The sequence below is a fragment of the Dendrobium catenatum genome, unplaced genomic scaffold (assembly GCF_001605985.2).
Source record: "Dendrobium catenatum unplaced genomic scaffold, ASM160598v2 fragScaff_scaffold_1639, whole genome shotgun sequence".
NCBI classification, from domain to species: Eukaryota; Viridiplantae; Streptophyta; class Magnoliopsida; order Asparagales; family Orchidaceae; genus Dendrobium; species Dendrobium catenatum.
The window spans coordinates 489,124-515,021 of NW_021320101.1; the positions used below are offsets into that span (position 1 = coordinate 489,124).

The window sequence follows — 25,898 nt, forward strand, 5'->3', positions numbered from 1 at the left end:
TAATTCTTCTAAGTCATTTCAAAAATTTAATTTAGAACTCATATCCAAACCTACTTGAGGAGCATAAGCACTTATAATATTAACAAACTTATCATCAACAACAATCTTTAAAGCTATAATTCTATCTCCAATCCTATTAATTTTTATAACATTATCCTTTAAACTCTTATCTATAATAACACCTATACCATAAATTGCTAATACCTTATTTAAGAAATTAGAAAGAAAAAAAAGGCTTAATTTTATTATACAAAACTATCTCTATTTATAGATTTATACAATATGTCTAAATAAAGAAACAAATAACTACATAATCATGTATAATTGCCTTAATATAATCCTTCATAAATTAGTCGCCCAAATATAAAGGAGATCGATGTGATCTATCTATGTGAGCCTCCCATGAATCCCCAAGCTAACAGTGGGGATCAAGGGACGACAGATATTTAACAGTCTGATCTAGGTGAGCCACCCACGGATCCCCATAATATTCATGGGATCAAAGGGCCAAGGAACGATTGGGATTTTAACATCATTACCACATTACTTGATATAAAAAATCAAATTGAAATAATGTCCCTTTCCTAATTATTTAAAGACTTAAACTAATCACAAATCTAAATTTAAATATTCCAACTTTGACATTAGAAAACAATTAATCATTGATCTAACCTTAAATATTATGATTTTTAATATGATTATTAAATATTCTAATATTTGATGAAGAATTAAACTAATTAAAATTTTAATTTAATTTCATAAATTCAAATTTTTATTTTGCATTGTGAAAAACATCAAAAATTTTCTTAATTTTATCATTGTTTAAATCATTTTTATGGTAATAAAAAACAGCACCGTGAAAAAAGAGAATAAAATTTATTCACTTTTTAATTACTATAGTACTAATTCTTTAAACTATTATATAATAATTTCACTATGGCATATATTGCATGGGTTATTTTCTTGTTTCTTATAACTGCCTAAGAGCATTGCTCCTTTTTCTTGAGTTATCGGCCCATACAACGGATGAAGATCAGGACAGTGGTAAACAAAAACATCGCATTTTGGTAGAAAAATGATGAACCGACTAATTTGATTGATAGAGAATCAGGAAATTTCCTAATCAAGAGAGCTATTTAGAAAGGTTGTTAATCAAAGGGGAATTGTTTAGGAATGTTTTAATTACAATTGAGAATGAATTATTTATGGCAAGAGATCTAATTTGAATTCAAAATTTAAGAGGGAATTATTTAGGTAAGAGGAGGATGAATTAAGGGGGAGGGAAATAAATCAAATTTGAATTCAAATTTGAGAGAGAATTTTTTTAGGAAAAGGGGGCTGATTTGGGAGGGAGTTATGAGAGCCTATTTAAAACTAACAATATGATTATTTCAGGATTATGTTTGGAGTTTGCCGAAATTAGAATTTCTTAGGTTGTTAGTGCTCTAGCCACCGGCTAGTGATTTGGGAGAGCAGGATCTTCCTCCAATTGAAGATCCAATTGTATATTGTTGTTTTCTTTCATATATCTCGCAATGAAAAGAGCTTAGTGTGTTCTTCCTTAAAATTTTGTGTCGTTTGATTTTGCTGAAATTGCATCCACTTCCTATCAAATTGGCATCAGAGCACAATCCGGGTACCTATCGCGGGAAGAAATGTATAAATGTTAGAATGGGAGATCAAACAATTGAAATCTAATTTGTAAAGATTTCATATTTCAAAAAGCAAATTTTAGCCATCCATGAGAAGATTGATGGGAAGTTTGCCACCATGAAGGAGATGATTTGGAAGCGGCTCGAGTTCCAAACCAAAATGGTGTCATCAAAGGCCATCACCGGCTGAGGAAGTGGGGAAGAAGAGGGGAAAATCAGAAGGTGGAAATATTGGGGGGAAAAGAGGAAACACCTCATTTGGATCAACTTCCATGGAGACTAGGATTTTTGGTGGAGGTACAAAGTTTGGAAGGAAAAAAGATGGGGAGAAGATAGAAGCGGCAGACATGGTTTAGCCACCCCTACAGCAGTATCGAGGGGTGTTCCAGCCAATTCAGAGGTCGCCTCCTCCGCAGGAAAGCGAGCATGCTATCATCATGAAAGGAGTCTCACTTATCAGTATTCATCTTCATCGTCATCCCCAAATCCAAAACGAATAGATTGAGATATTAGTCAAGGAGATGCTCGAGGCAGGGATAGTTCGACCTAGCGTCAGACTATTTTTCAGTCCAGTGCTATTAGGCAAGTGCTTCAATAGCAGTTTACTTCGTTCCACCTTGAGGACAAGGTGGGACTTTAGGAGGAGAGTATTGATGGACCAGATGATTTGATTGATAGAGAATTAGGAAATTTTCTAATCAAGAGGGAGCTGTTTAGTAAGGTTCTTAATCAAAGGGGTATTGTTTAGGAATATATTAATTACAATTAAGAAGGAATTATTTAAGGCCTGAAATCTAATTTGAATTCAAAATCTAAGAAGAGGAGGAATTAAGGAGAATTATTTAGGAAAGTCTTAATTATAATTGGGAGGAAATTAATTTGGGAAATAAATCTAATTTGAATTCAAATTTTGAGAGAGAATTATTTAGGAAATTGGGGCTCATTTGGGAGGGAATTATGGGAGCCTATTTAAGGCTAACAATAAGAAGATTTCAGGATTATGTTTGGAGTTTGTTGAAATTAGAATTTCTTAAGTTGTGAGGGTTTTAACCGTCAGCTAAGGATTTGGGAGAGTTGAATCTTCCTCTCTAATTGAAGATCCAACTGTATCTTGTTTTCTTTCATATATCTTGTAATAAAAAGAGTTTGGTGTGTTCTTCCAAAATTTTTTGTGTCGTTTAATTTTGTTGAAATTGCATCCACTTCCTATCAAAAAAAGACCATGAAACTATAAGCAATGGCAACTTACACACTTCAATGAGTTTCCACTCCCCTTGTAATAATAAGCAACTAGAAAATTGAATACAAAATTGTTACTTACATAAAAAATTGAAACCAAAGGGCTAATGCGGTCCCTTATTTTTCAATGCCATGTCCCACAAAGCTAACCAAGAGTGCTCGAGTTGTATATATGGGACAATTGTCTCGTGTTTTAAGGAATGATTGAAGAAATAATAGAAAAATAGTAGTCCAGCGTATGCATAGAAAGATTGAATCTAGTTGCAACTAATGTTTAAAATTGTGCAATTGTGTATTGATGCTTTTTTTTCGTGATGCATGTAAAATGGCAAGTGATAAATTGTATGGAATATAATTTAAATACAAATATCACAAGAGCAAAAAAATATTAAAAATAGAAACTATATAAAAGTAGTATATAACATTAAGTTTAAATACAAATTCTTTCTTTCTCAGTTTCCAACTCATCCATATTTAATTTCTAAAAAAGTTGAAATAGTTGGCAACAACTAAAAAAGCATATGTACTGTCATGACTAAGAGAGTCTTTATTTGAGTTGTCATTATAACAAATTAGTCTCTTCCCTGTCTCATACCGTGGAATCCAATACCTCCCAATATGCTTCTTCTTCATTTATTTCAATCATCTTCCTCCATAAATATTTTTCATCAACAAAAGCTTGGATCACTTTCTTGGGCTGCTTGTGAAGCCTCCAAAAGAAGTTTAGGCAAACAATAAGAGCTAATGTGGTGGAGGTTTGAGGGCTTTGCATGAAGTTGATCAAATTTGACTATGGAAAGGCATTTTAGTAATTTTGACCATGTTGATTAGTCAATATGATCAAGCCACCAAAGATGAACTGTTGGGAGCTCCTAAAGGCTATTTGTATAAGTCTTAGTTGACTTGATTGCATAGGTGTGGAGTTGGAATTTGGGTAGAATGTATGTGAGATATTTGAACAATTTAGGTGAGTTGATTGAGTCAACTCACCATAAATTGACTTACATTGAACTTGAGTCACTCAAGGCATGAATTAGAGTGTACTTGAGTGGTTTAGGTTTTGGTTTGATTGTAATCAAGGGTTTGGCTTTGTTTTTGAGTTTTTAGATGATGCAGCAAACCTTACTCAAAAATGAGGTCAACACTTGCATGGGGTATTTTTTAGTTTTACTTTACTGGTTGCATTACATGTCCATCCTAGCATTTCCATTTCTGCTGAATTAAGTGATGCTTCTTTTTCATATCTCATATCTGGTTTTGTGGCAATTTTGCAGATGATTTTCCTTTTAAGTTACCATGGTTCCATTGTACGACAAAGTAAGATCTTTAAATTTCAGAGATCCAGCATAGTTACTAGTTACACCCTTTACTAAGTTGTTACGATTTGTATAATAGATTCGTGATACAGGAACCAATTGCGCTAATGTAACACTCAGTTTTCAATCATCACCGTCATTGTCAATTTCTAATTACTGAATATTCATGAGCCTTGACGTTTTTTTCTATGACTGCCTTCGTATCTGTGAAAGTCTTATCCATTTCTCTAACTTTGTCATGCTAAACGTCTAGAGTCAATAAAATACAGATAATATAACATGGTACTGGGAGGGTCCTATCATAATTAATTGTCTTAGTGTAATTGTGGAAAATGTATTAACCGTCTGACTGTTCTTTCCCGCCTCGTTAGTTCGAGTATTCGGGCCGCGTCATGACATGTCATCATTAAGGCGAGTTCCTTAGTGTAAGATACTAGGCGCTGAAATGCTCATGTGCACTCATGTGTTGTATTTTTTAAGCATACACAATCATAGTATAAGATGGATGGTTAAAAATTTAATGATAGAAAAGAGAGTACGGATGATGTGAAGATAACAGTAGCATATACTAAACTAACCTTATGGTAATGAAGCTAATAGCTTAAGATTTTATATGTTCATTTAAACTGAAAATATAACTTTTGAGCCTAGTGGATATTTTGTTTTACCTGAACTATTTTGAAAATTTATGTTTTTTTGATATTTAAAATGACATAAAACTTGATAATGTATTTTTTTTATTATTATACCTTGAAATTTTATTATAATAATTATCATATTATGCTTGCCAGAAATATTCCTTATAATTAATTAAATAAATTATTTTACGGGTCACTCAAGCAAGCTCCTAGTGCCTCGGGCATTAGACAGTTGCGTTGTTTAAAGGACACCTAGCATCTTTAATAATGTTTCCTTAGATTAGACTTCATACACCACATTGCTTACTTACGAAATAATGCACCAAAAGTAGCAACCATGAAGAGCAGTCAGAAGCAAGGCATGACATATATCAGAAATAATAGTTGTGAGCTTATAGCATTACATGTTGTGCCAATATTTCATTGTCTACTCATGCCAAATAACGTAAAAATAAACTTAAAAAATCCTGATATGCATTACAGCATTGATCATGTACAAAGACAGCCAAACCTTGAATATTGAGGCCAATGCTTCCACAATGCCAAGTATTCTGAACTGGTTGATATTATCTTCAGTCCAAGATACCATAAATTCAAACGTCCATTCAATGAATCTGAAGATGGGCAATAAAGACTTCATAAATAAATCAAGCACATAATTTATTGATTTACACCATTTTATAAGAATATGGTAATTAAACTTTTATCTAGACGAAAAGCATCTTCAAATAATGACTCAGTAAATGCAATCAAAATAGTTGCCTCGCCAAAATGGCCCAGCATATTTAAACAAGAAATTTAGTCATAGCTTTTTGCAGTCCTAGTTTACTAATTAACAATTTGATGCAAATATGAAAGCCTATATTCATCCAAAATATAAATTGTGTGATAATATGAGCACACGGTTAGAGTGTTGAATTTCTTTAGTTGTTTCCATACTTCTGATTTTAGTTTAGTGTAAACATGCATAGAGTATTGATCTTATTAAGAATGGGTTGTGTATTCTGAAGTTGGTGCTCGTTAGGTTTAGTATCTTGTGTTGCTGGTTCAGTTTGGTATTAACGTAACGTCTGTAGGTTTTTTATGGTAAAAGTAACAAAATGGTTGATGTTTCCTTAGGATGACAGTAAAAGGGTTAATGTGGGTGATAATAGAAAGTGCATTCAAGGCTCAAACAGATTTGGTGCTAAAACTGATAATCTATTAAAGGCAATTTTTTCTTGGAGGAAATAGGTAAGGAACTCCAGATTAAATGTCTAAGATATTAGGCAAATAATGTGGGTTGTTTTTATGAATTTTGGATCCATAATTAAAGAGTTGCAATATTACTACTCATAGTAAAAAATTGCCTCTCTATATTGAGCTTTTAGCAATGATATCTTCGAGTTATTAGGGATTTTAGATCTTAGGAGGTCATAAGGAAAGTTGGGAAATATTTAAGGGGGTTTTGAAAAAGTTGGATGTATTTTGGAGTTGACAGAAACAAATATTAAGATTATATAGAGAATCTGAGAATTGTGTTGGGAAAGATGAAGAATCAAGATGGAGAAAGATAAATTAGGACTCAAGAAAGCTCTAAAGGATCTATGATGCACCGACACTTCTCCTCAAAGAGGCGTGCAGTCTCTGACAAGTATCCGACACGACACTCGTCCGACACTCCTCTGACACGTGCCGACATGCCGAAAACGTTCTCTTAACATTGACGCCCAATATTTACTACATAACATCAATGCCCGACTCTCTACAACATTGTCATCTCCTCTCTCGATGAATGATAAACGACATCAATGCCAGACTTTCGACATTATAATATTAATCATTTTAAGCACAAATTCTAATTAAATGATTTATTATTTTAAAAATTATAATTATTCAATTTTTTATACACTATTTTTAAAATATAAAAGCTATACTACCGTGTCCAACCCATGTCCGTCTCTTATAATTTCAATAATTGACATGTCCCGTGTCCATGCCGTGTCGTATACGTGTCGTCGTGTCCGTGTCTGTGCATCATAGCAATAGATATAAAGGATGTCCAAATCATAAAATGCTTGAAAAACCTTACTAGACCAAACTAATGCCAAACCAAACTAAAAATGATAATCTTATAAATTCAAAACAAAGAAAATAGAACCCATAGATAATTTGCTAACAAAGCACCACAAGTCATTCCTAATTTGGTGACATCGGCTTGATATGGTGACTAGTAATGCTAAATTAAATAAGAACATTAATGCAGAAAATGCATTTTTGGCCCAAGATGTTATACTAACAAACGATGCAGCAGGGATTATGACGGCCAACATTGGATCTTGATTAAGATGACAATGTATAGGCACTGAGTTAGCAAGGAATTTTTGCTTCATAAAGAGGAGTGATTAAAGCTATCCGCTAACCATCATATTTATGATTAGGTGTTTTGCTTGGCTTATTAAATTACTCAGAAAGGCGGGTTAGGCTGTGGGATCATTATAAACCTCAGCGAGACTAATTAGCATATGATATCTCCATATTGTATAAACTCAGATGGAAATTCATTGGTGAAGCCACTTACTCTTATTTGATGGTTACACTGTCCCTCCAATGCGTAGAGCATGCAAATGAAAAGTACGGAAGGAATTTCATGATGCTGGCATAGCAGACCTGCCAGTAAAGTCCTCGTATCGTTATCTTGGACAAAAAACCCGAATACATTTTTGTGGTACCAGTTGGGGAGGGATTCTTAATCTCATGATAGTTTAATGTGCTCATTAGTATCTGACATGGACAAATGAGTAATCCAACGAATATTAGGCTGGCATCCTCCACAAGTCTCATTGCTGAAAGTAAACTTCAAGAGGACACAAGATGATTTAAAGGTGAAGCAAATGATTCCCACCCTATACCCAAAATGCACACCTTTGGCATGAAGTAGGTGAAATTCTTGGACTGCTCATCATTTTGAAGCACAGCATTGGAAAATCATAGTAGCATATTTGCCAGCCACTTTGCACTCCAATGCTTCCATATGCAGCTAAACTTGTTTTTGTTAGGATGAGTACATGCAATTGTAGCATAAACTTTAAAAAATTTTATGATCAACCTAAATTGCTGCAATTTAAGAGCGGTTTTCAACTTAAATCTATAACACATTCACACACAATCCTCTCCAGTTCACTCGACCTAGTAACTGACCTCATGTCTATCATGTTACCTCATTCTCCTGGCAAGGTGACTAATATGCATAATATTATAAGCCTCCATTTTTTTGCATTAATATATTATCTATGAAGTATTATCAAAAGATAACACAAGGTTGCATTACATATCAGTCATTGTTTTGAAAATCAGATCGGACCGGACCGGTTCAACTGATAATCGGTTGACTAGCCGGTCTGGGCTGTTTTGAAAACTGGTTTCAAATTGAATCATGAAAAACTGGCTCGAACCAGCGGCTCAATCAAAGAGCCGCTGAATCGGTCCCGACTTCTTAGAGCCAAAATAAATTAATTTAATACATTTAATATAAAATTTTAAATTTATGAAATTAATTTAAATTTAATATAATTTAATTTTAAAATAAACAGTAAAATTTTATAATAATCATTTGCCAAATAAGTAGCAACCAATCATTTTTGCATGGCCCTCCATCCCATATGACTTCCTTACTCATGTAAACCAAAAAGCTATACAAACAATACTAAGATAAAATGCTCAAGTGATGTTGAACTAAATAACTAAAATAAAATTCTCAAATTCACAACACAAACACTATGTATTTTTAAGCATATTTCTTTCATAAAGAGACAAGGGATCATTTTGGCCATTTTCTCTATTAAATTTATAAATTTATATGTGAGTTAAATTTATAAATTAAATATGTTCAATTTTAAATTATAAAATCTATTATTGGTATATAAATTAATTTATTTTTAATTATAAATTTACATTATTTCATAATTATTACATCATTAATATATCATTTAGATATCATTTTAAAAAAATTAATATTTATTACATCATCCGATTCAACCCCGATTGAACCCAGGTCAAACCATTGAACCTTGAACTTTAAACATCTCCTTCTTTCGGTTCTACGTCCAGTTCAATTTTCAGAACTTTGATACTAGTAACTTATCAAATTTGCAATTTCCAAAAGCAAATCTCCCTCTTGCTTTGCTATGAACTTTCCTATTTCAAACCATTGGTTTATCCAGTCAACAAAACCAACTAGTTGCACAATTAACATTCTACTCTGCATATGTGGTTTAAATAATGAAAAATGAAAAAATAATCGGTCAAGCATGCCATAACCTTCTGCAAATGGATACAATGTTTTAAAGGCATGGGTCGTTTAGAAAAGAAAAGTAAATAAATAATCAATAGATGAAGACTAATCAAGCTAGGGCAGTGAATGAACATGATAAAGGTGTGCTTTTTACATGCACTACGAAAGAAAATGTTTGAAACATACTCAAAATTGCTTATCCTTTTTTATAAATTGCTTGTACTTGAATATGCATTACTTTCAAGGAAAAAGTGATCTGATCCTAAGCAAGATATGTAAGGTGGCAACTGTAGCAGCTTCTATGGATAATACTGCTGAATAATTTCATGGACTGCAATAGCAGAAAGTTCAAACACAGTGGAAATTAGTGCGTATGACATTGAGTTCTACCTGATCATTCTCTCAAGGTTTAGTTCTACCAGTTCATTCTCTCAAGGTTTAGAAATCATTTCCATATTCTAAGAAACTTGTCACGTCCATGGGTGCCTTGGTAAAGCCACTCAAAGCATATCCATTCAGCTGAAGAATAATTCAAGCAGGATTGTTTTATTGGGCAGATCAAGCAGGGTTGTTGTAGACAATACAAGTGCAATGTCAAGCTGAACACATTTAGGCTTTGTAAGATTTGAAGGAGAAGTTGGAAGCAGATGAAACTACAGCTCGGACCATCACTATTTCAATTGCAAGTATGTAAAATCTTGATAAAATAATACACTAAAATATAAATAAATAATAACTCAACCTTAAAAAATCCATTGACATGTCTGGACGGGTTAGAAGCCTTGATAGTACAAGTCCTGAGAACCTCCGCATAGGACCAGAACTTGATAGGTGATCCTTTGAAATTTCAAGTATTTTGATTACCAATGGTGATGGCTCAAGTCCCCCCAATTGATTACTGTTTGCAATACTAGTGTCTACAGAGGAGATATCAAAAGGAATCAAAACAAGAATGTAAAGCCATAAGAGAGTTACACATTTTGTCTCCATTTCTCCAGTACTTTCATGTCTTAAAGATGTAAGTGAATTTCCTACATGGCATTTCTCCAGAAGAGTGACAGCAATCTCAAAATCAGAAACTTGATGTGGAAAGAATCGAATAACACTCTTGTACCCACAAACGGTAACCAGAGAATATATAATAATGCATATAGGCTTTATGATATCAAGAACATCATCAGTGTCGACCCTCAGCTGCATTGATTTCGAATGCACTAAGGACATTAAAGGGTTTACAATGCTCTCCAAGTAAGGCTCCAGCAGCTGACCCTGCTCTTGATACTTGTCAATCTGTTAATACAGAAAAATAGATTTCCTCCACCAATAAGGAAGATAGAAATTTATCTCACAGTATTGCATGAAGAAAACTCCACATCACAATGTAAGAATTCTTATAGCTGATCGACATCAACTTTTAAAACAATAAAAAGAGAAAATAGGAGGCTTCCTAGTCCCTTGGATACAATACAGACAGCCATATTTAAAGGAATTTTTTTGATAAACAGATGGCCTGCATGTCCATGCTTGCTACGTAGTTATGACCAAAATGATAATATAATCAGGCACCAGTGATCGTTATTTTTCAAGCATATAAGCACAAAACTCTTAATTAATGAGACTTCATCAATAGTCCAATTACTTCGAGCAGAATAACTATTTGAGTGTATAGCATAAAGAGAATAAACTAGTCAAGTTAAATTAACGTCCTACTTTCACTAGATTATTAGACAAAGAAAACCTTTGCTTGAGAAATAAAGGAATTCTTTTTAATGATAGAGTTTTCTGAAAAATGATGCAAATCAGATCAGTATCACATAGTTTATCTTCCCAAGTTGTCATGGTCCCTAGTCTACTTAGGACTGCCCAGATTTTCAGGATACCTACTCCCTCTTGACCTCTGGAGGAGAACGTACGATAGATGATTTCTTAATAGACGAGGGGTGCCTTTTCAAAGCTCAGAAACTCTGTGTTCCCCAAACCTCCCTTCGTGAATATCTCGTATGGGAGTTACATGCTGGAGGTTTGGCTGGCCACTTTGGGCAGGCAAAGACTATTGCTGCTCTAGAAAACCATTTTTATTGGCCCAGCCTCAAACGCGATGTCAGTAAGCTCTTAAAGCGATGTCATATCTGCCAGCTGGCCAAACAACGAAAGCAAAACACGGGACTCTACTCTCCACTCCCCGCACCTTGCCTCCCGTGGAAAGACGTGAGTATGAACTTCATCTTGGGTTTACCCAAAACCACTAGGAAACATGATTCTGTCTTTGTGGTCGTTGATCGATTTTCTAAAATGGCTCACTTCCTCCCATGCTCCAAAACATTCGATGCTTCCAGAATCGCGAAGCTTTACTTCGAAGAAATAGTTAGACTCCGCGGCCTTCCGAAAACAATCATGTCCGATAGGGATGTTAAGTTCACTAGCTACTTTTGGAAGACCCTTTGGCATAAAATGGGGACAAAGCTCCAGTTTTCTACAGCATTTCACCCCCAAACCGATGGCCAAACTGAGGTCGTCAATAGGATTTTAGGAAATCTTTTAAGGACTTTGGTAGGAGAGAACATTAGGGATTGGGACTCAAAACTTCCTGTGGCAGAATTTGCTTACAACAACTCTATCAACCGAACCACTGGCCTTAGTCCTGCTGAAATTGTGTACGGATATCAGCCTACACAGCCCATTGGCCTAGTCCCCATGAGTCTTAGGAATAGAACATCTGAGTCTGCATTTGCATTCGCATCTCAGCTGCATGAGTTACACAATGAAATTAAAAAGAAAATTGAACAAAGCAATACTGATTATAAAATTCATACTAATAAGAAAAGGAGGTTTAAAGAATTCAAAGTGGGAGACTTTGTGATGGTATGTATCCGCCCGGAGCGTTTTCCTCCTGGTTCCGTAAAGAAGTTACATGCAAGAAGCGCTGGACCATTTAAAATAATATCAAAGGTTAACAATAATGTTTATGTGCTAGAACTCCCGGAAGGGTTTAATATGAATCCGACTTTTAATATAGAGGATATAGTAGCCTTTGAGGGTCCTGATTTTAACCCCAACAATCCACTTTACAACGAGCCTTGTGAGACCCCACCTAGTGAGATCCCTAGCCTTCCTCCACTCCCCAATTTACCCCATTTACCTAGAGCGGAAAAGATCGAAACCATTCTGGATGATGAGATTATTTCCACAAAGGATGGAGGGCGCCAGAGATACTTAGTTCATTGGGAAGGAACACCGGAGACAGAGGACACGTGAATTGACCGAGAGGAGCTACAGAGACTGGACCCAGACCTTCTTGAGTTATATGAGAGCCTCCATAGCATGCACTCGACGGGGTCGAGTTCTCTCCCACCCGGGGAGAATGATGGGGGCATCGACAGGAGATTCTGGCGCGTCTATAAGAGGCAACACCGGAGATCGACGGCTATGATGGATAGTCTTTATTACCGATGACTTGTTGTATCTGCAGTTCTTACACTACTTATTGTTTTTCCAGTTTTTCCCATTTTACCCTTGTGGGTATTAGTTTGATCTTGTAGCCCCAGGAGCATTTTAAACTTTTGCATTTACTTTCATTTGAAGCCTATTTATATGGCCCCTTGTATCATGTATGAGCTATTGAATGATTGAATGAAAATTTGTTTTTGTGTTCTCTTTGTGAGTGTCACTCTTTGGATCTCTTTGTGAGTTCTTTTAGAGATCTCTTAGTGAGTTCTCGAGGTCGTTACATGCAACCTTCATCTTCTCTACCCAAATCTCCCGCAAGATCAGTATCACATAGTTTATCTTCCCAAGTTGTCATGGTCCCTAGTCTACTTAGTCAAAAGAGATTGTTGATCCAACCTGACCAAAGAATCCATTTCGATAACCATGGATTTTTTCATCCAAGAGTATCTTATAGACCTAGAGTGGATGTTTATCTATGGGGATAAATTCAAGTTGACCTTAGCTAACAAAGGGCTTTGTGTCCAATCAAGCGTACCCTATGATTCATTATTCAAAAGTGTTAACCATTAGAGAGTATACAGGCTCTGGCCGTGACTGTAATATAATAATATCTATCTAAGTAAATCCAACTGGTTAAAAAGCCACAGCCATAACTGTAAATTTGATGTCATTTTACATCAAAACTGTTGGTAACACACTAACACGTACCATGTGCTTACTAATGGAATATTATTTAAGAAAAATCTTAATGATCTTCTCAGCAAGACATTATCTTCTCGAGGCAATACGCTTAAATTTGAAAGTTAAATTTTTACGTATACTCTTTTTTTTAAAATATTCATATTTGCTTATTTTGCATGAGTGCTTGTCATTGAAATACACAAAAAACTTTATATTTTTTAATTTTAAAATACATCTTTTGTCCACTTGCACATGTAATGCAGATCCGGTGGTATTAAATACGAGTTAGATTCCACTCTTAAATTCATTCAAGATTCAAATGAGGTGGTATTCATCTATACATGAGTTAAATTAAAGTGAGCGAAACTCACACAGTATCTTTTCCTTTCTATAAATTGGTAGAGTATTCAATTCATTTTCATTCCAGTTTAATTTGTCATGTGGATTCTTGAGGTTTGCAAGTGTTCTAATGTTGATAGGAAAGTTATATGCTCACAGGCAAACTTTCAGTTTCATCACAAATTTCATACGAAATCATTTTCAGTCAACTTTTTTTTTCTTTTATTTTTTCAATATTTTTAATTGCACTTTATTTAATATATATATATATATTCTTTTAAGTTTACTTCCCTGTGTGTCAGTTTTGATTGAATTTTAGCAACCTCCCAAAGCCTCCCCTTCCTAGGGGCATCCACAGAGAGTATTAGGCCTATCCATCACACAAAAAAAGATGTGCATGGTCATTGTTGTAAAACACCACAACCATAGTCTTCAATCCCACCATACTATGAAAGGCGTGGATGAACCTTCGCATACATATTTTGACATTTACAGTGTTTTCCCCACCATATCAAAAAAGACACGCACAAGTATTTAATTTTTTCCCACCATAAAAAAGCTCCTATAGGACTTACTTACCCAACACATTGCAAGCTTCACCTACGAGTTTCCCCCGCCATGCTTAAAAAACGAGCATGAGTTTCTGATGGGGGCATCGACAGGAGATTCCGGCGCGTCTATCAGAGGCGACACCGGAGATCGACGACTATGATGGATAGTCTTCATTACTGATGACTTGTTGTATCTGCAGTTCTTACACTACTTGTTGTTTTTCCAGTTTTTCCCATTTTACCCTTGTGGGTATTAGTTTGATCTTGTAGCCATTGGGGCATTTTAGACTTTTGCATTTACTTTCATTTGGAGCCTATTTATATGGCCCCTTGTACCATGTATGAGCTATTAAATGATTGAATGAAAATTTGTTTTTGTGTTCTCTTTGTGAGTGCCACTCTTTGGATCTCTTTGTGAGTTCTTTTAGAGATCTCTTAGTGAGTTCTCGAGGTCATTACATGCAACCTTCATCTTCTCTACCCAAATCTCCCGCAATCAATAGACCATATTTTTTAACTGCTTTGCTAGAATTGATATAATTTCAGTGTTCCGAATGTAACGGTGTAGTTCTTTTAACAAACAGATGACGTTTGAGAAATTTTGCACAACATCACAGTAGTAGACTTTCATTTTCGTAGTCACTTAGATGAGCAACATGTAGGCGGTTCTTCTTTGATACATATTACGTTTGAATGCAACTATGCAATCAATTACATTACTGGGAGACGTCTAAGTGATTTCGACCACAATTGAGGAACTTTGAGCTTGTTACATGTGAAGTTGCTCCAATCGATCATTCTTCTCGTCGCACTCACTTGCATTGATTGTGGCATATATACGGAGGTCAACAATAACACTCGATAGAAATAAATATAAATTCAGAATTTGTAAATCCAGCCTAAATATATAAGATAAGGTTAATGATGACGACGGTTATGATGACAATTATTTTTCATTACAATAAAACTTTTTAATGCCATCTGTCTGTGTTTAGGAGGCATGGCTTCATAAATTTGCTCCATTAAGGTGTAGAGTTGGATCTTTTGAGTGGGAAAAATATTCTTATGTGCCACAACTTACTATAACTCAATACAAAAAAGATAAAATAGATTACAAAAGGATCTAAATAGATAATGATATGAAACTAAAATCTGAGACCATATGTTTTAGACAAATTTAGAAAGCCGCAGACAAGTCCTATGAAATTTTGTGCTGGCAGATATTTTGAGAGCTCTATCCGCATGTCATCCCCCCCATTCTACTATTTGTTGCTCATATATTTCCTTAATACTCGTTACTCCCATTTTGACCCTCTTCGCTACAAACTGCAAAAAATTGGCGTAAGGTTTCCTAATTATCTCACTGCTACAAAGCATCAGCACGTCCCACCATAATTGTAATGATGGGCGCATCCCATAAGGAGCTTATGCAATACAATGAGATGTGGCATTCATCAACAGGATGGCTGGTAATTTAGCCACAGAAATAGTGCATCATTCTGAACTTAAACACAAATCATTTTAAGTTATTAGAAAAAATCCCCATGAGAAGAACTTCATAAATAGTATAAGATAAATAATGTTGGGTATCTTGAGATATTGAGCATTCACTCATAGAGAACAAGTCATTAAACCAAAAGCACTCCAATGAATGCATAAGGGAACGGTAAGATTGCATATGGAAATCAATTAGTGAAAGGTAACCTGTTATATTGGTTCCCCCATATAGGCATCTACATGCAATTCTTAAGTTTAAAACTGTATATTCACGCTAGTCGCACGTTAATAAATAAATATATCCTATTTAGTAACGCAACTACCATCCAAAATAGCCTAATTTTCTAAAAGCTTGCCCCTTAAATCATGAGAAACCATGCCCACACCTATCCTCAATATTCAGTAAATCAATGTCTAGGTAGTAAGCGCATCTCCAACCGAAACTCAATTTTCATTCCAAAATGCAGTAATACATCAAAATGCAGAAACTCTTCTCCAATTGAACTCCATTTACTAACACCAAAAAAGAATATTCCTAGTATATTCTTTTTCATACTTTATTTTATATATTTTAAATCATATTTATATTAAAAAAAATATAGCGGGTGAGCAGTGCGACGCCAATATTTGGCGTCGCATTGTTCACCCGCAAGCAAATAGCAGAAACTTTGGTATTCGGCTGGAGCGCGCATGTTTGACATTCGATTGGAGAAGGCCTAAGTTCAACAGACAAGTGCATCTTCATTTAACCACTGCCTAGGGTTCAAAATTTAACTTTTCAACAAAGATCATGTAGTAATAAGTATGAAATCAATTTAATCATCAATAACTTTTGTATAGTCCAAAGTCAACGGTGAAAGGCCTTAAAAGGTGGGTTTAACTCACCGCTGTTTAAGAAAAGGTACATAATGCACAAAATGCCACCATTAGTGATTGAAGAGCATTGATATGTATGATGAAACAACAATGTTTAAGGAATCAAACCAAATCGTGAGACACTCCAATATCATTGCTCCATGGATCTCTTGAATAACATAAATTAAGACAATAAAATTAAGAAAATGAATTATGGTGTTCAAATGGATCTATAAAATTAAGACTTGCTCTCATGGATCTCCTAAACGACATAAAAGAATGTCTTGTTTCCAAAGGCTTTTTGCAGGAGTATGGTGTTGACTTCAAAGAAACTTTTTAATAATGTTGCTCATCGTAAATCTATGTGATCTCTCATTGATGTTGTTGCTCTCTATCACTGCCAAACTGGCAACTTTTTTAAATGGATATCAAAAATGTCTTCATCCATGATGATTTAGAAAATGATATACATATGCATCCATCACTTGGTCTTGATATTCCCTCTAACAAAGTTGGTTGAGTTTGAAGAGTTCTCTGTCGCCTGAAAAAGAATCCCATGAATTAAAAAGTTTAGCAACACCAAAATATCTTGGCTGCTGCTCCAGTCTTCATGATACAATCTTTTTTGTTTGTCGTAAAGATAACTGCATTGTCATCACTAGCAATGATGATTTTTTAAACTTTCAACACTACTTTGAGAAGAAAGAACTATGACATCTACTCTACTTGGTTTAGAGATCACTTGAAATTCTATAGTTTATTTTTTACAATCAAAGTAAACCTCTGATCTTCTCAATCATGCTAGCCTCAATGCCTTAAAAGTTGCCTTCACACATTTGGAACATTACTGTTATCTCACTCTATTAACAAAACATGATTGATAGATCCTACTCTATATCATAAATTGGTTAGGGGGTTAGTTTATTTTACTATCACTCGTCCTGATATTTCCTATGCAATACACTGGGCCAATTAGTTCCTTGCAACACCTAGCTCTTCCCACTATGTTGGTCTTCGTATTATTTGTTATGCATGTGGTACCCTTCACTATGGACTTCACTACGACGCCTCATCATCGCCCATACATGTTGCATATCCTATGTTGACAAATCATAAATTTGTCATTAGTTTTTGCTTCTTCTTGGACTCCTCATTTCTTGGCAAAGTAAGAAACAAACAAAGGTTCATTGTTCTAGTCAAATATCGTGCTCCTAAAAAACAGTTGGGGGGTTACTTTGAATTTGATGTCCCTTCATTGATATGCGCATAACTCATGTGGTCCCTTTCTTATTAATTACCATAATTGCAGTGTGGTTGTTATTGCTCAAAATGATGTTTATTTTGAACAAATCAAGCACATTGACACTGATTTTCACATTATTGATTGAGAGCTTACACATTCTAACCTTCTTCTTCAATTTATTGGTACTCATGGCCAAACTGTTGATTTCATGAACAATAATTCTCATACCCTTGGGCGATTTCATGAACACTACAATAAACTCAAGTTGACATCTTCTGTCTCTACATGAGTTTAGGGGGGTGCATTATTGAATACATTTCACCAAATGTGCAAACCCTTGAATAGCAAAGATTCATTATTGTGATTTGGAGAATATTTAGTATAATCAGTACTCCTTTTTTATGCTCCTTTCATGATTATAGATAGGCATATTATATGTCATATACTATCAAATGAATAACGATCGATTCCGTCATTTATATTATCTCTGCTTCTTTTTTACTCGTCTCGTTATTAACAGTTCTTTTTTTTTCCTAGCAAATTCCAGAAGCTGGTTTTAGAATAATGGATTATTCAACAATTCCCTATCAAGGCAACATTATTCCACTGTTTCCGATTACAGAACTCCAATGTAATTATTCTAAAAACTCGATCTATTTTAATGGAGATAACCGCGACTAAATAAACGAATATTGCAACTAAAGTCAGAAGACGTAGAGTTTCGAGAAGCGGAAGACGTACTACGAAGCGGATCTTGTTGACGTCTGAGGGAATGGTGGCGCCATCATTAGCAACGATCCGGTCAAGGATGGTCTTGACAAGCGCCCATTCCTGGAGGAAATAGCGGAGTAGAACCCTCTCCTTGGTGTCGTGCTCGTCGTCCTCCTCAAGATTTAAGTAGGTCGACAACGAAGAAGAGTTGCCGGTAGCGTCCATGTCGGCGGCCGGGAGAGAGGCCGGCGTTCTTGCTCCGTAGAGCCGCACCAAGCGAGATCACGAGGAGGAAGTGGCAAGCCGCTGTGCGGGCATTGGAGACAATGAACTAGCCGAGAGCGAACATTCGAGTCGAACTTATTGAGGATTTTTGTATTAGGGAAATATACATTTACTCACTTGTAATTTACATTAAAATTTAGTATATTAAATTTCCCATTTTTGAGAGATTTACATCCATACCATCGTATACTACTCTATTTACATATTTAACATTTAAAATTTTAATATTACATATATACCACCCATAGTTCATTTTCATATCAAATATAAGTGGTATAAATGAAATACATGAGTGGTAGGAAAGAAATATTAGTGGTATATTTGATATTAAAATAATATAGGATGATATGCATATAATATTAATATTTTAGATGTTAGATATATAAATAGGATGTTATAAAGTGGTATGTTTATAAATTTCCATCAATTGTTCTTTTTCTTTTCTATCAATTTGCTTTTTTCCTTATGAATTATAAAATAATTTAAAAGACTTTATTACTATTATCACCAACATTTACAAAATCGGATCTGAACTATTTGTTCAATTAGTTCTATTGTGCATCGATTAATTTGATCGATAGCTTTAAAAATTAATGTTACGTCAAACTGATTAAAACTGGCTTTGGATTGCTTGTTCGAGTGAAGAATCAGTGAACCACAGAACTAGATTAGTTTAAGATTTTATGTGGGACGACTTTCCAACTGCTTCTTAAGACAGATTTTTAATATAAAAATTTTAATTTTATACTAAAAAAACTGTCTTATAAAATAGTAATAAAATAATTCCAAAAAAAAAAACCTAAATGATACAATATTAAGCACTGTTGGTAGAAGATCTAATGGCTAAAATTTTTATCATAAAACTTAAATATGTAGAATTTATTAATTTATAATGACAAATAAGTTGATAACAAAAATCCTAACTCTATTCTCCCAAACCACAAAAATCTATTAAAAATCTGTATTAAAAGAATATAAATCCTAAGATATCCTACATGATTCTCACCTTGAGTTAAAACGAACTTCAATTCAAGCACATACGCAATTTAAAGACTTTCAAGAGCAATGGTTTCTGATTTACTAGTACTGCCCCAATATCATAATATCCAATGCAAAAGAAAAAGAACAATTGCCCAAAGAAATAAAAATCATTCAAGCAAATAATCAGAAGCTTGAAGCTAACCAGATTATTTTATAGCAGCAAGTGAACGACATTAAAGCGAACATTTTTCATTAGCAAAAGAAATGAGCGCAACTGCTCCATTAGAAATAACACACAAAATCATCAAAGAAATGGAAAAAGAAAAGAGATTACACAACAACATCGAGCCTTTACTCTACTATTTGAAGTCGACTACATGAATCCTTTTTCTACGAGAAAAAAAAAAAGTGACAGGCTAAAGAAGCAAACAAGCTATTTTACCTAAAATGAACTCAGCCATCATTTAATTCTCTAAAGTTTTTATTTTTTCTATATAGCCTCTAATCTGTGATAATCTCTCTGGCGTGAGATGATTCTGAGCTTCAAGCTTGTATTGTTCAAATTTTGCCTCTTCGCACTTTAAGGCAGCACTCTTACAAGCTTTCATGGTACCTAAAAGAAGAATAAATCATAAGCATCCAGGCAACTTTTGCAATGGGTAAAAATACAAATGGATGCCATGTGGCTGCAAAGATGAAAAAAATTAGGCTACCATACACAAACTAATAAGGCTTTATTTGAGACTACTTTCTTGTTGCTTCTTAAAACAACTTTCTGATATAAAAATTAATTTTTATATTAAAAAACTGCTTTAAGAAGCAAATAAAGCTGGGACAGCTTTTTTAATGCTTCTTAAAACAGCTTTCTATTATAAAAAATAAAAAGTCGTACCAAATGAAGCCTAGCTCTTACAGCAGATGAGGCTTAGGCAGAATATGATAATAAAAAGAAAGTGAAAAGGGGGAGAGGGGGAGAATTTAGAGGATTTAACCATACAAGTAGAGTCTAGTACTAACTGATTTCAAATCATTCATTTATTTTCCAATCAAAAACTTATTTATTAATTTTCTTATTGAATTCAAGCCATAATTGAGATTTAATCAAGTCTAGCTAATTATATGTTTAATGTTGATGATATAAATATATAGCCTTAATATTTTACATAAATGGTTTCATGGATTTTAATGGAACTTAACATAATACACTCCGTATTATTTAAATTATTTGAGAATGTTCAAATATTAATAAGAAAAAATTTTAACCTATATATCTAACCATTTGCTTGAAATTTTCATCTTATTAATATCTCTAATAATATAAATAAATTTTAAAATGCATAAAATATTTAAAAAATAATGCAATAATATAAAATAAGTAATCAAGTAAATAATTGAGACAACATTAAATAAACATTCTAATGAGTTCTTAACAAATTATTTATTAAATAATAAACAAATATGTTCAAGAAAATAAATAAACAAGTAAATTAATATTCAAATTTGTCCATTTATATAATAAGCCTTTAAAATCTATACGAGCTTATTCAATTATGTAAATAAAAGAACATAAACAAGCCTTATATAAATGAGTATCAACTATACATTAAGTGCACTAATTCGCTCATAATCGTAGGGGAGAGAGATAGACAAGTTCTGTAAAAGCTAGGTAGGATCCATTTTTAAAAACCTCAAATAATAATAAAATGAAAGCCTCCAAAACTAATACCATTTATAAACTTCTACAATGAATAGCATTCATAGCATAAACAGGAATAGACACGTTTTAAATTTGCCAAAATATCAATTATGAGCACATATCAATCACAAAATAAGTTAATAGAAAGAACAAGGATGAAAATCATCAAGTGGAAGATCCAAACTTCTACAAAGAAATTCATCCAGCAAAAGTAGCCATCATAACTTACAAGCACTTAAAAAGATTCGGCATATGAAATTACACATAAGAACTAAGAAAGAAACACAATAGGAATTTAGTTGTAATCTTGTAAGATTAACTATCATTAGATGGGCATGGCCGTCATCTTTTCCAAAGAAAAAATAGGAAGGGAAGGACTCTATGGAAACCCAGAAAAGTGAAAAACATTAGCAATTCAGGATGTTGATTGAATCGAACCCTTATAGTAGTAAACCAAACGTAAAGAGGAAATCAAAATCCTGAAGAACATAACTCACTCTCAATGAGATCAATATCATAGACATATTTTAATGAAGACAGAAAAGAAAATACAATGTGAACTAAAATACTACAACGCAAACTAATCTCACTCCTATTAAAGTTCTCTTTTTGTTCTTCCTATTACAGTGCACTTTTAGAGTTCAATCAAATTTATCTGGCATGTAAAAATTCAGTTCCAACAAAATAAGCATTTTATATCCATCAAATATGTGCATTTGTTCATAGGTTGTAAAATTGTCCAAGCACTATTTTGTCATGTATTTGGATGCAATGTCATTAACCTTAAAAATGTGCAATAGAAACAAAAAAATGATTATTTTATATATAAGTAGTTCATGGCATGAAAATAATATAAGAGAAAACAATGGCCGAATTATAATTCAAAATGCAGCACAAATTCCACAGAACAATAGAATAATTTTGAGCAAGATCATTTATCACAAGGAATCTAAGTCAGGTTAACCAATCTCCAAGTTAGGTTGAAATCAACATTCCGTGATGACCATGTCCAAAAGCTGGTCTTATTGATAGAATACTTACCACTCAAAGCTAGTAAATTGAAAGTTACTGGACACTTCCCTATACTTTTCACCATTGTCATTGCAGACCATATCTTCTGATAATCATCACGAGAGGTTCTCATAATACACAGCTTTGTGGAAGGGTTGACGTATTTGACTTCATATACAACAGAAAAAAGAAAAGATAAATTAGTATGCGAACATAATACCGCCTCAAGTGAACTAAATACAGATTAAACCTTGATCATTTAAAAAGAAGTAAACCATACCTTGCAACGATCCGAGCGACAGAGCAAGGCCGCATTCCCCAAAGTTCAACAGAATGCTATCTTTGATCGCTTTCAACAAATTATACTCTGTAATAATAATCGGATCATTCCCAGAAGAATCCTTGCCACCATTTATTAAAACCTCAATCACCAAATATCTATTCTTAAACTGCACCATAATATACTCTATGCGGCAGATTGGTAGCCGGTTTACGCAGGTTTTGCCGTGCAAAAACGCACGGGTTTTGCCTTCTAAGCGAGCTTCAGTCACAACTTCCTCATGAAAGGGTAGAAAAACGAGGTTTCGGTTAACTTGCCTTCGCCAGCGAGCTAATGCTACTTCCTCGCTTAGGGGCTGTTTGGATGCAGGATTTATGCAGGATTTGAGCAGAATTTATGCTATATCCTGCCAAAAAGGATTTAGGGAACCGTCAAATCTCACAGCGAATTAGATCCTCCGTTTCCCTCTTTTTTCCGTAAATCCCAGATTTACTAAATCCTGGAGTTCGGCGGATTTACGGGATTTGGCTGAAGAAACGCGCGAAAGGGAGCACGATAGTTGCCTTCACAGCGAGCGAGCTCCCGTCGGTACAACAGGAAGAACGGAAAACTTTCGCGACTTCAGATTCGACAGGAAGGAACGTCGTCGAAGGAGGCGAAGAAGGCTTTTGCGACTCGTTCAAAACCCTATCTCACGCCAAGCACACAGTCCAGCAACGAAGAACGGAAGAGAGAAGAAACAGAAAGCAAATCGTTCGTAATTAATTAGGAATTAATTTAAGTAATTTAATAAATATAAATTTAATAATTAAATAAATAATTAGATAATTAATATTCTAAATAATAATTAGATAAATATTCAAAATAAAAATAACACTTATATAATTAGTTAATTTATTAATATTTATAATAGTAATTGTATAATTAAGTTAATTAATTTTTGTAAATTATATTATTAGTTAAATAAGATAAGTAATATTATAAATAAAACTTATATTATTAGTTAAATTATTTAATAGCTAAATCAACTTATATTATTAGTTAAATTATTTAACTAATAATTATATTATTACTTAAATAAAATAAGTCAAACCACCACTATTAGACAAATGTATGTTCGCCACTATCAAAATATTACCTAATCATCGTTATCAAACCATTGCCTTCCAACTCCCATCATTGGGCAATTATACTCTAATCACCTCCGTTCGACAATTGCTACCAAATCATCAGCCAATCGTTGCCATCAAATGTCATTCCCCAACTACATCACTATCCTCATACCATCATCATTGACCATAGTCTTTTAATCACCTTCACCCAGCCACAATCCTTTGAAACATCAATCGACCACAATTTTCTAATCAAATTTCGTCCGTCCATGACACTTCAACTACTATTACCATTATTTTACTACAATCATTTGATCACAATCATCTGATCATAAACATCCAACATATCACTTAAGATTTATTATTATTATTATTGTTGGGGTAACGAAGCCCAAAAATACAATTCCTCCATTTGCCTGATAAAGAGAAAGCCATCCAAGAAGGAAACAATGATTCAACGATGTCAATTAGCTTGACCAAAATGCCCGTCATCATAGTTCAATAAGAAAGATCTAACTTTCTACGTCATTTAAAAATTCTTGAACTTTTAAGTCATCTCTAACCAAACGTTAGCTGCTAGCTTCATCCGAATGCAATTTTTGGCGATATTCTTGTGAAATGAGCAATATGACGCCTTGGCATCACATTGCTTACAAATGCTTTTTTTTTTAATAAAAAATATTGATAAATGTAAAAATATGATTAAAAAATGTATAAAAAGGAGAAAGAATATATTTGTAATTTTTTTATGTTAAGAACTAACATAGGGTTGAAGAGGAGTTATTGCTTATTTGTTTGATGTGATTATTATTATATTTTGAAGCAAAAAAATAAATTTTTTGATTGAAGATGGCCTGAGAAATTCAGCCGTTTTTTTTTTTTTTTTCATTTCGTGTTAAGATAACATTTTTAATGAGTTGTTGAACAGTTTCGGCGCTAAAATCAAATTATTTAATTATATAAAAAACGTATACACCAACCAGCCTCATACGCAGCACACGTGCCTCTTCTGAATCAAGTGCCCAAAACAATTATTAATACTGTCGATTGGACTTTCAAAGTGAGATTCTTCTATTTAAATCTTCGACATTTATAATCTTTAAAACATAAGAAATTCAAATCATAGATGGAGGATGTTTTGAAGAAGGTTCGATTATGGTTTGAAAAATAACTAATCATTATTTATTTAGTATTTGATTATTAGTTCATCATCATCTAATTATTATTAGGGTGTCAAAAACTAACTCGACCAGCCAACTGATTAGATTTTGACTTGAAATTTGTGGTTATGATTGACACGTTTAATAAACGGGTCAGATTCGGGTCAACCTACCAAACCGAAATTAACCCAATTTTGACTTGCATTGGATGGATTTATGAGAACTGGCTTAAAAAGCGCGTGAAATGGGGTCATCGCATCAAGCGAGCTCCCGTTGTGCGTCATCACTGACTGGAACAAACAAACTGGCAAAGAATTGTCGAAGGAGACAAAGAATGACGTCATTGAGCTATCGTGACTTCTAAGACATGATAAGTTGTGCATTAAAAAAATCATCTTCAAACTATATTCAATAATTATTGAATAATCTTTTTTTTAGACATTTAAGGCAAACTCACACACACAACGCATACACAAAGACTCGAACCCAATACCTCTTAGTTGGAAGCCTAAGCTCTCAACCAACAACACAATGTGAGCTATGTTTATTGAATAATCTTTGATTGAACCATCTTCAACAATAATTGAATCATCATAATTGACTTATTCTAGGAGCCTTCATAATTTCTTCAACTCACAATTAAATAATATTCAAATCAACTTCACACATTATAGCCTTATTTGAATCTTATTCCGACACTAAGTCGAATATTCTTTAACCCATATTCCAAGATAATATGACATGATCAATGAAGAATCTAATATATGTTCAAATAAGTGTTTGAATTAAGTTTTGAATAAGTTCGAATAAAGCTATAATTCTTTAAAGTTAGCTCAAATGTTGCTAAATTGTCATTTTAAAATTTTACATATATAGGCTATCAAATAGGTTGATCTTTTAAAAAAATAAATATTTATAAATTTTGATCATA

General features: G+C 33.7%; 2 protein-coding genes across 8 annotated transcripts in view; both read right to left on the reverse strand.

Moving 5' to 3' along the window:
- The window catches only part of LOC110110580 (tubulin-folding cofactor D), a 63,988-nt gene extending 45,178 nt beyond the window's left edge, over positions 1-18,810 (reverse strand). For 2 of the 7 annotated variants that reach the window (XM_020842130.2, XM_020842128.2), the window contains exons 1-3: positions 18,473-18,810; positions 9,861-10,408; positions 5,357-5,459 (exon numbers count right to left, since the gene is read on the reverse strand). In XM_020842130.2, the coding sequence (XP_020697789.1) occupies positions 5,357-5,459; positions 9,861-10,408; positions 18,473-18,667 (846 nt within the window). In that variant the 5' untranslated portion in view covers positions 18,668-18,810. Of the gene's footprint in view, positions 1-5,356; positions 5,460-7,405; positions 8,485-9,508; positions 9,638-9,860; positions 10,409-18,472 lie in introns of those variants that run through there. The other 5 variants (XM_028701154.1, XM_020842133.2, XM_020842131.2 and 2 more) reach the window with 5 other exon arrangements.
- A 1,128-nt stretch (positions 18,811-19,938) lies between these two features.
- LOC110110681 (probable ribonuclease P/MRP protein subunit POP5) lies at positions 19,939-23,441 on the reverse strand. The gene is made up of 3 exons (XM_020842281.2): positions 22,696-23,441; positions 22,446-22,583; positions 19,939-20,321 (listed from the first exon to the last, which is right to left on the reverse strand). The coding sequence occupies exons 1-3, from the start codon at positions 22,871-22,873 to the stop codon at positions 20,173-20,175; spliced, it is 465 nt and encodes a 154-aa protein (XP_020697940.1). The 5' UTR covers positions 22,874-23,441; the 3' UTR covers positions 19,939-20,172.
- Positions 23,442-25,898: the final 2,457 nt, after the last annotated feature.

Bases quoted from the DNA above. Each gene is read 5' to 3' on its own strand.
- LOC110110681 (XM_020842281.2), bottom strand. From the start codon at position 22,873: ATGGTGCAGTTTAAGAATAGATATTTGGTGATTGAGGTTTTAATAAAT. The intron at 22,584-22,695 runs GTATGGTTTACT...TTGTATATGAAG, and splicing joins GTCGCTCGGATCGTTGCAAG to TCAAATACGTCAACCCTTCC. The intron at 20,322-22,445 runs GTAAGTATTCTA...TTCTTCTTTTAG, and splicing joins CAATTTACTAGCTTTGAGTG to GTACCATGAAAGCTTGTAAG.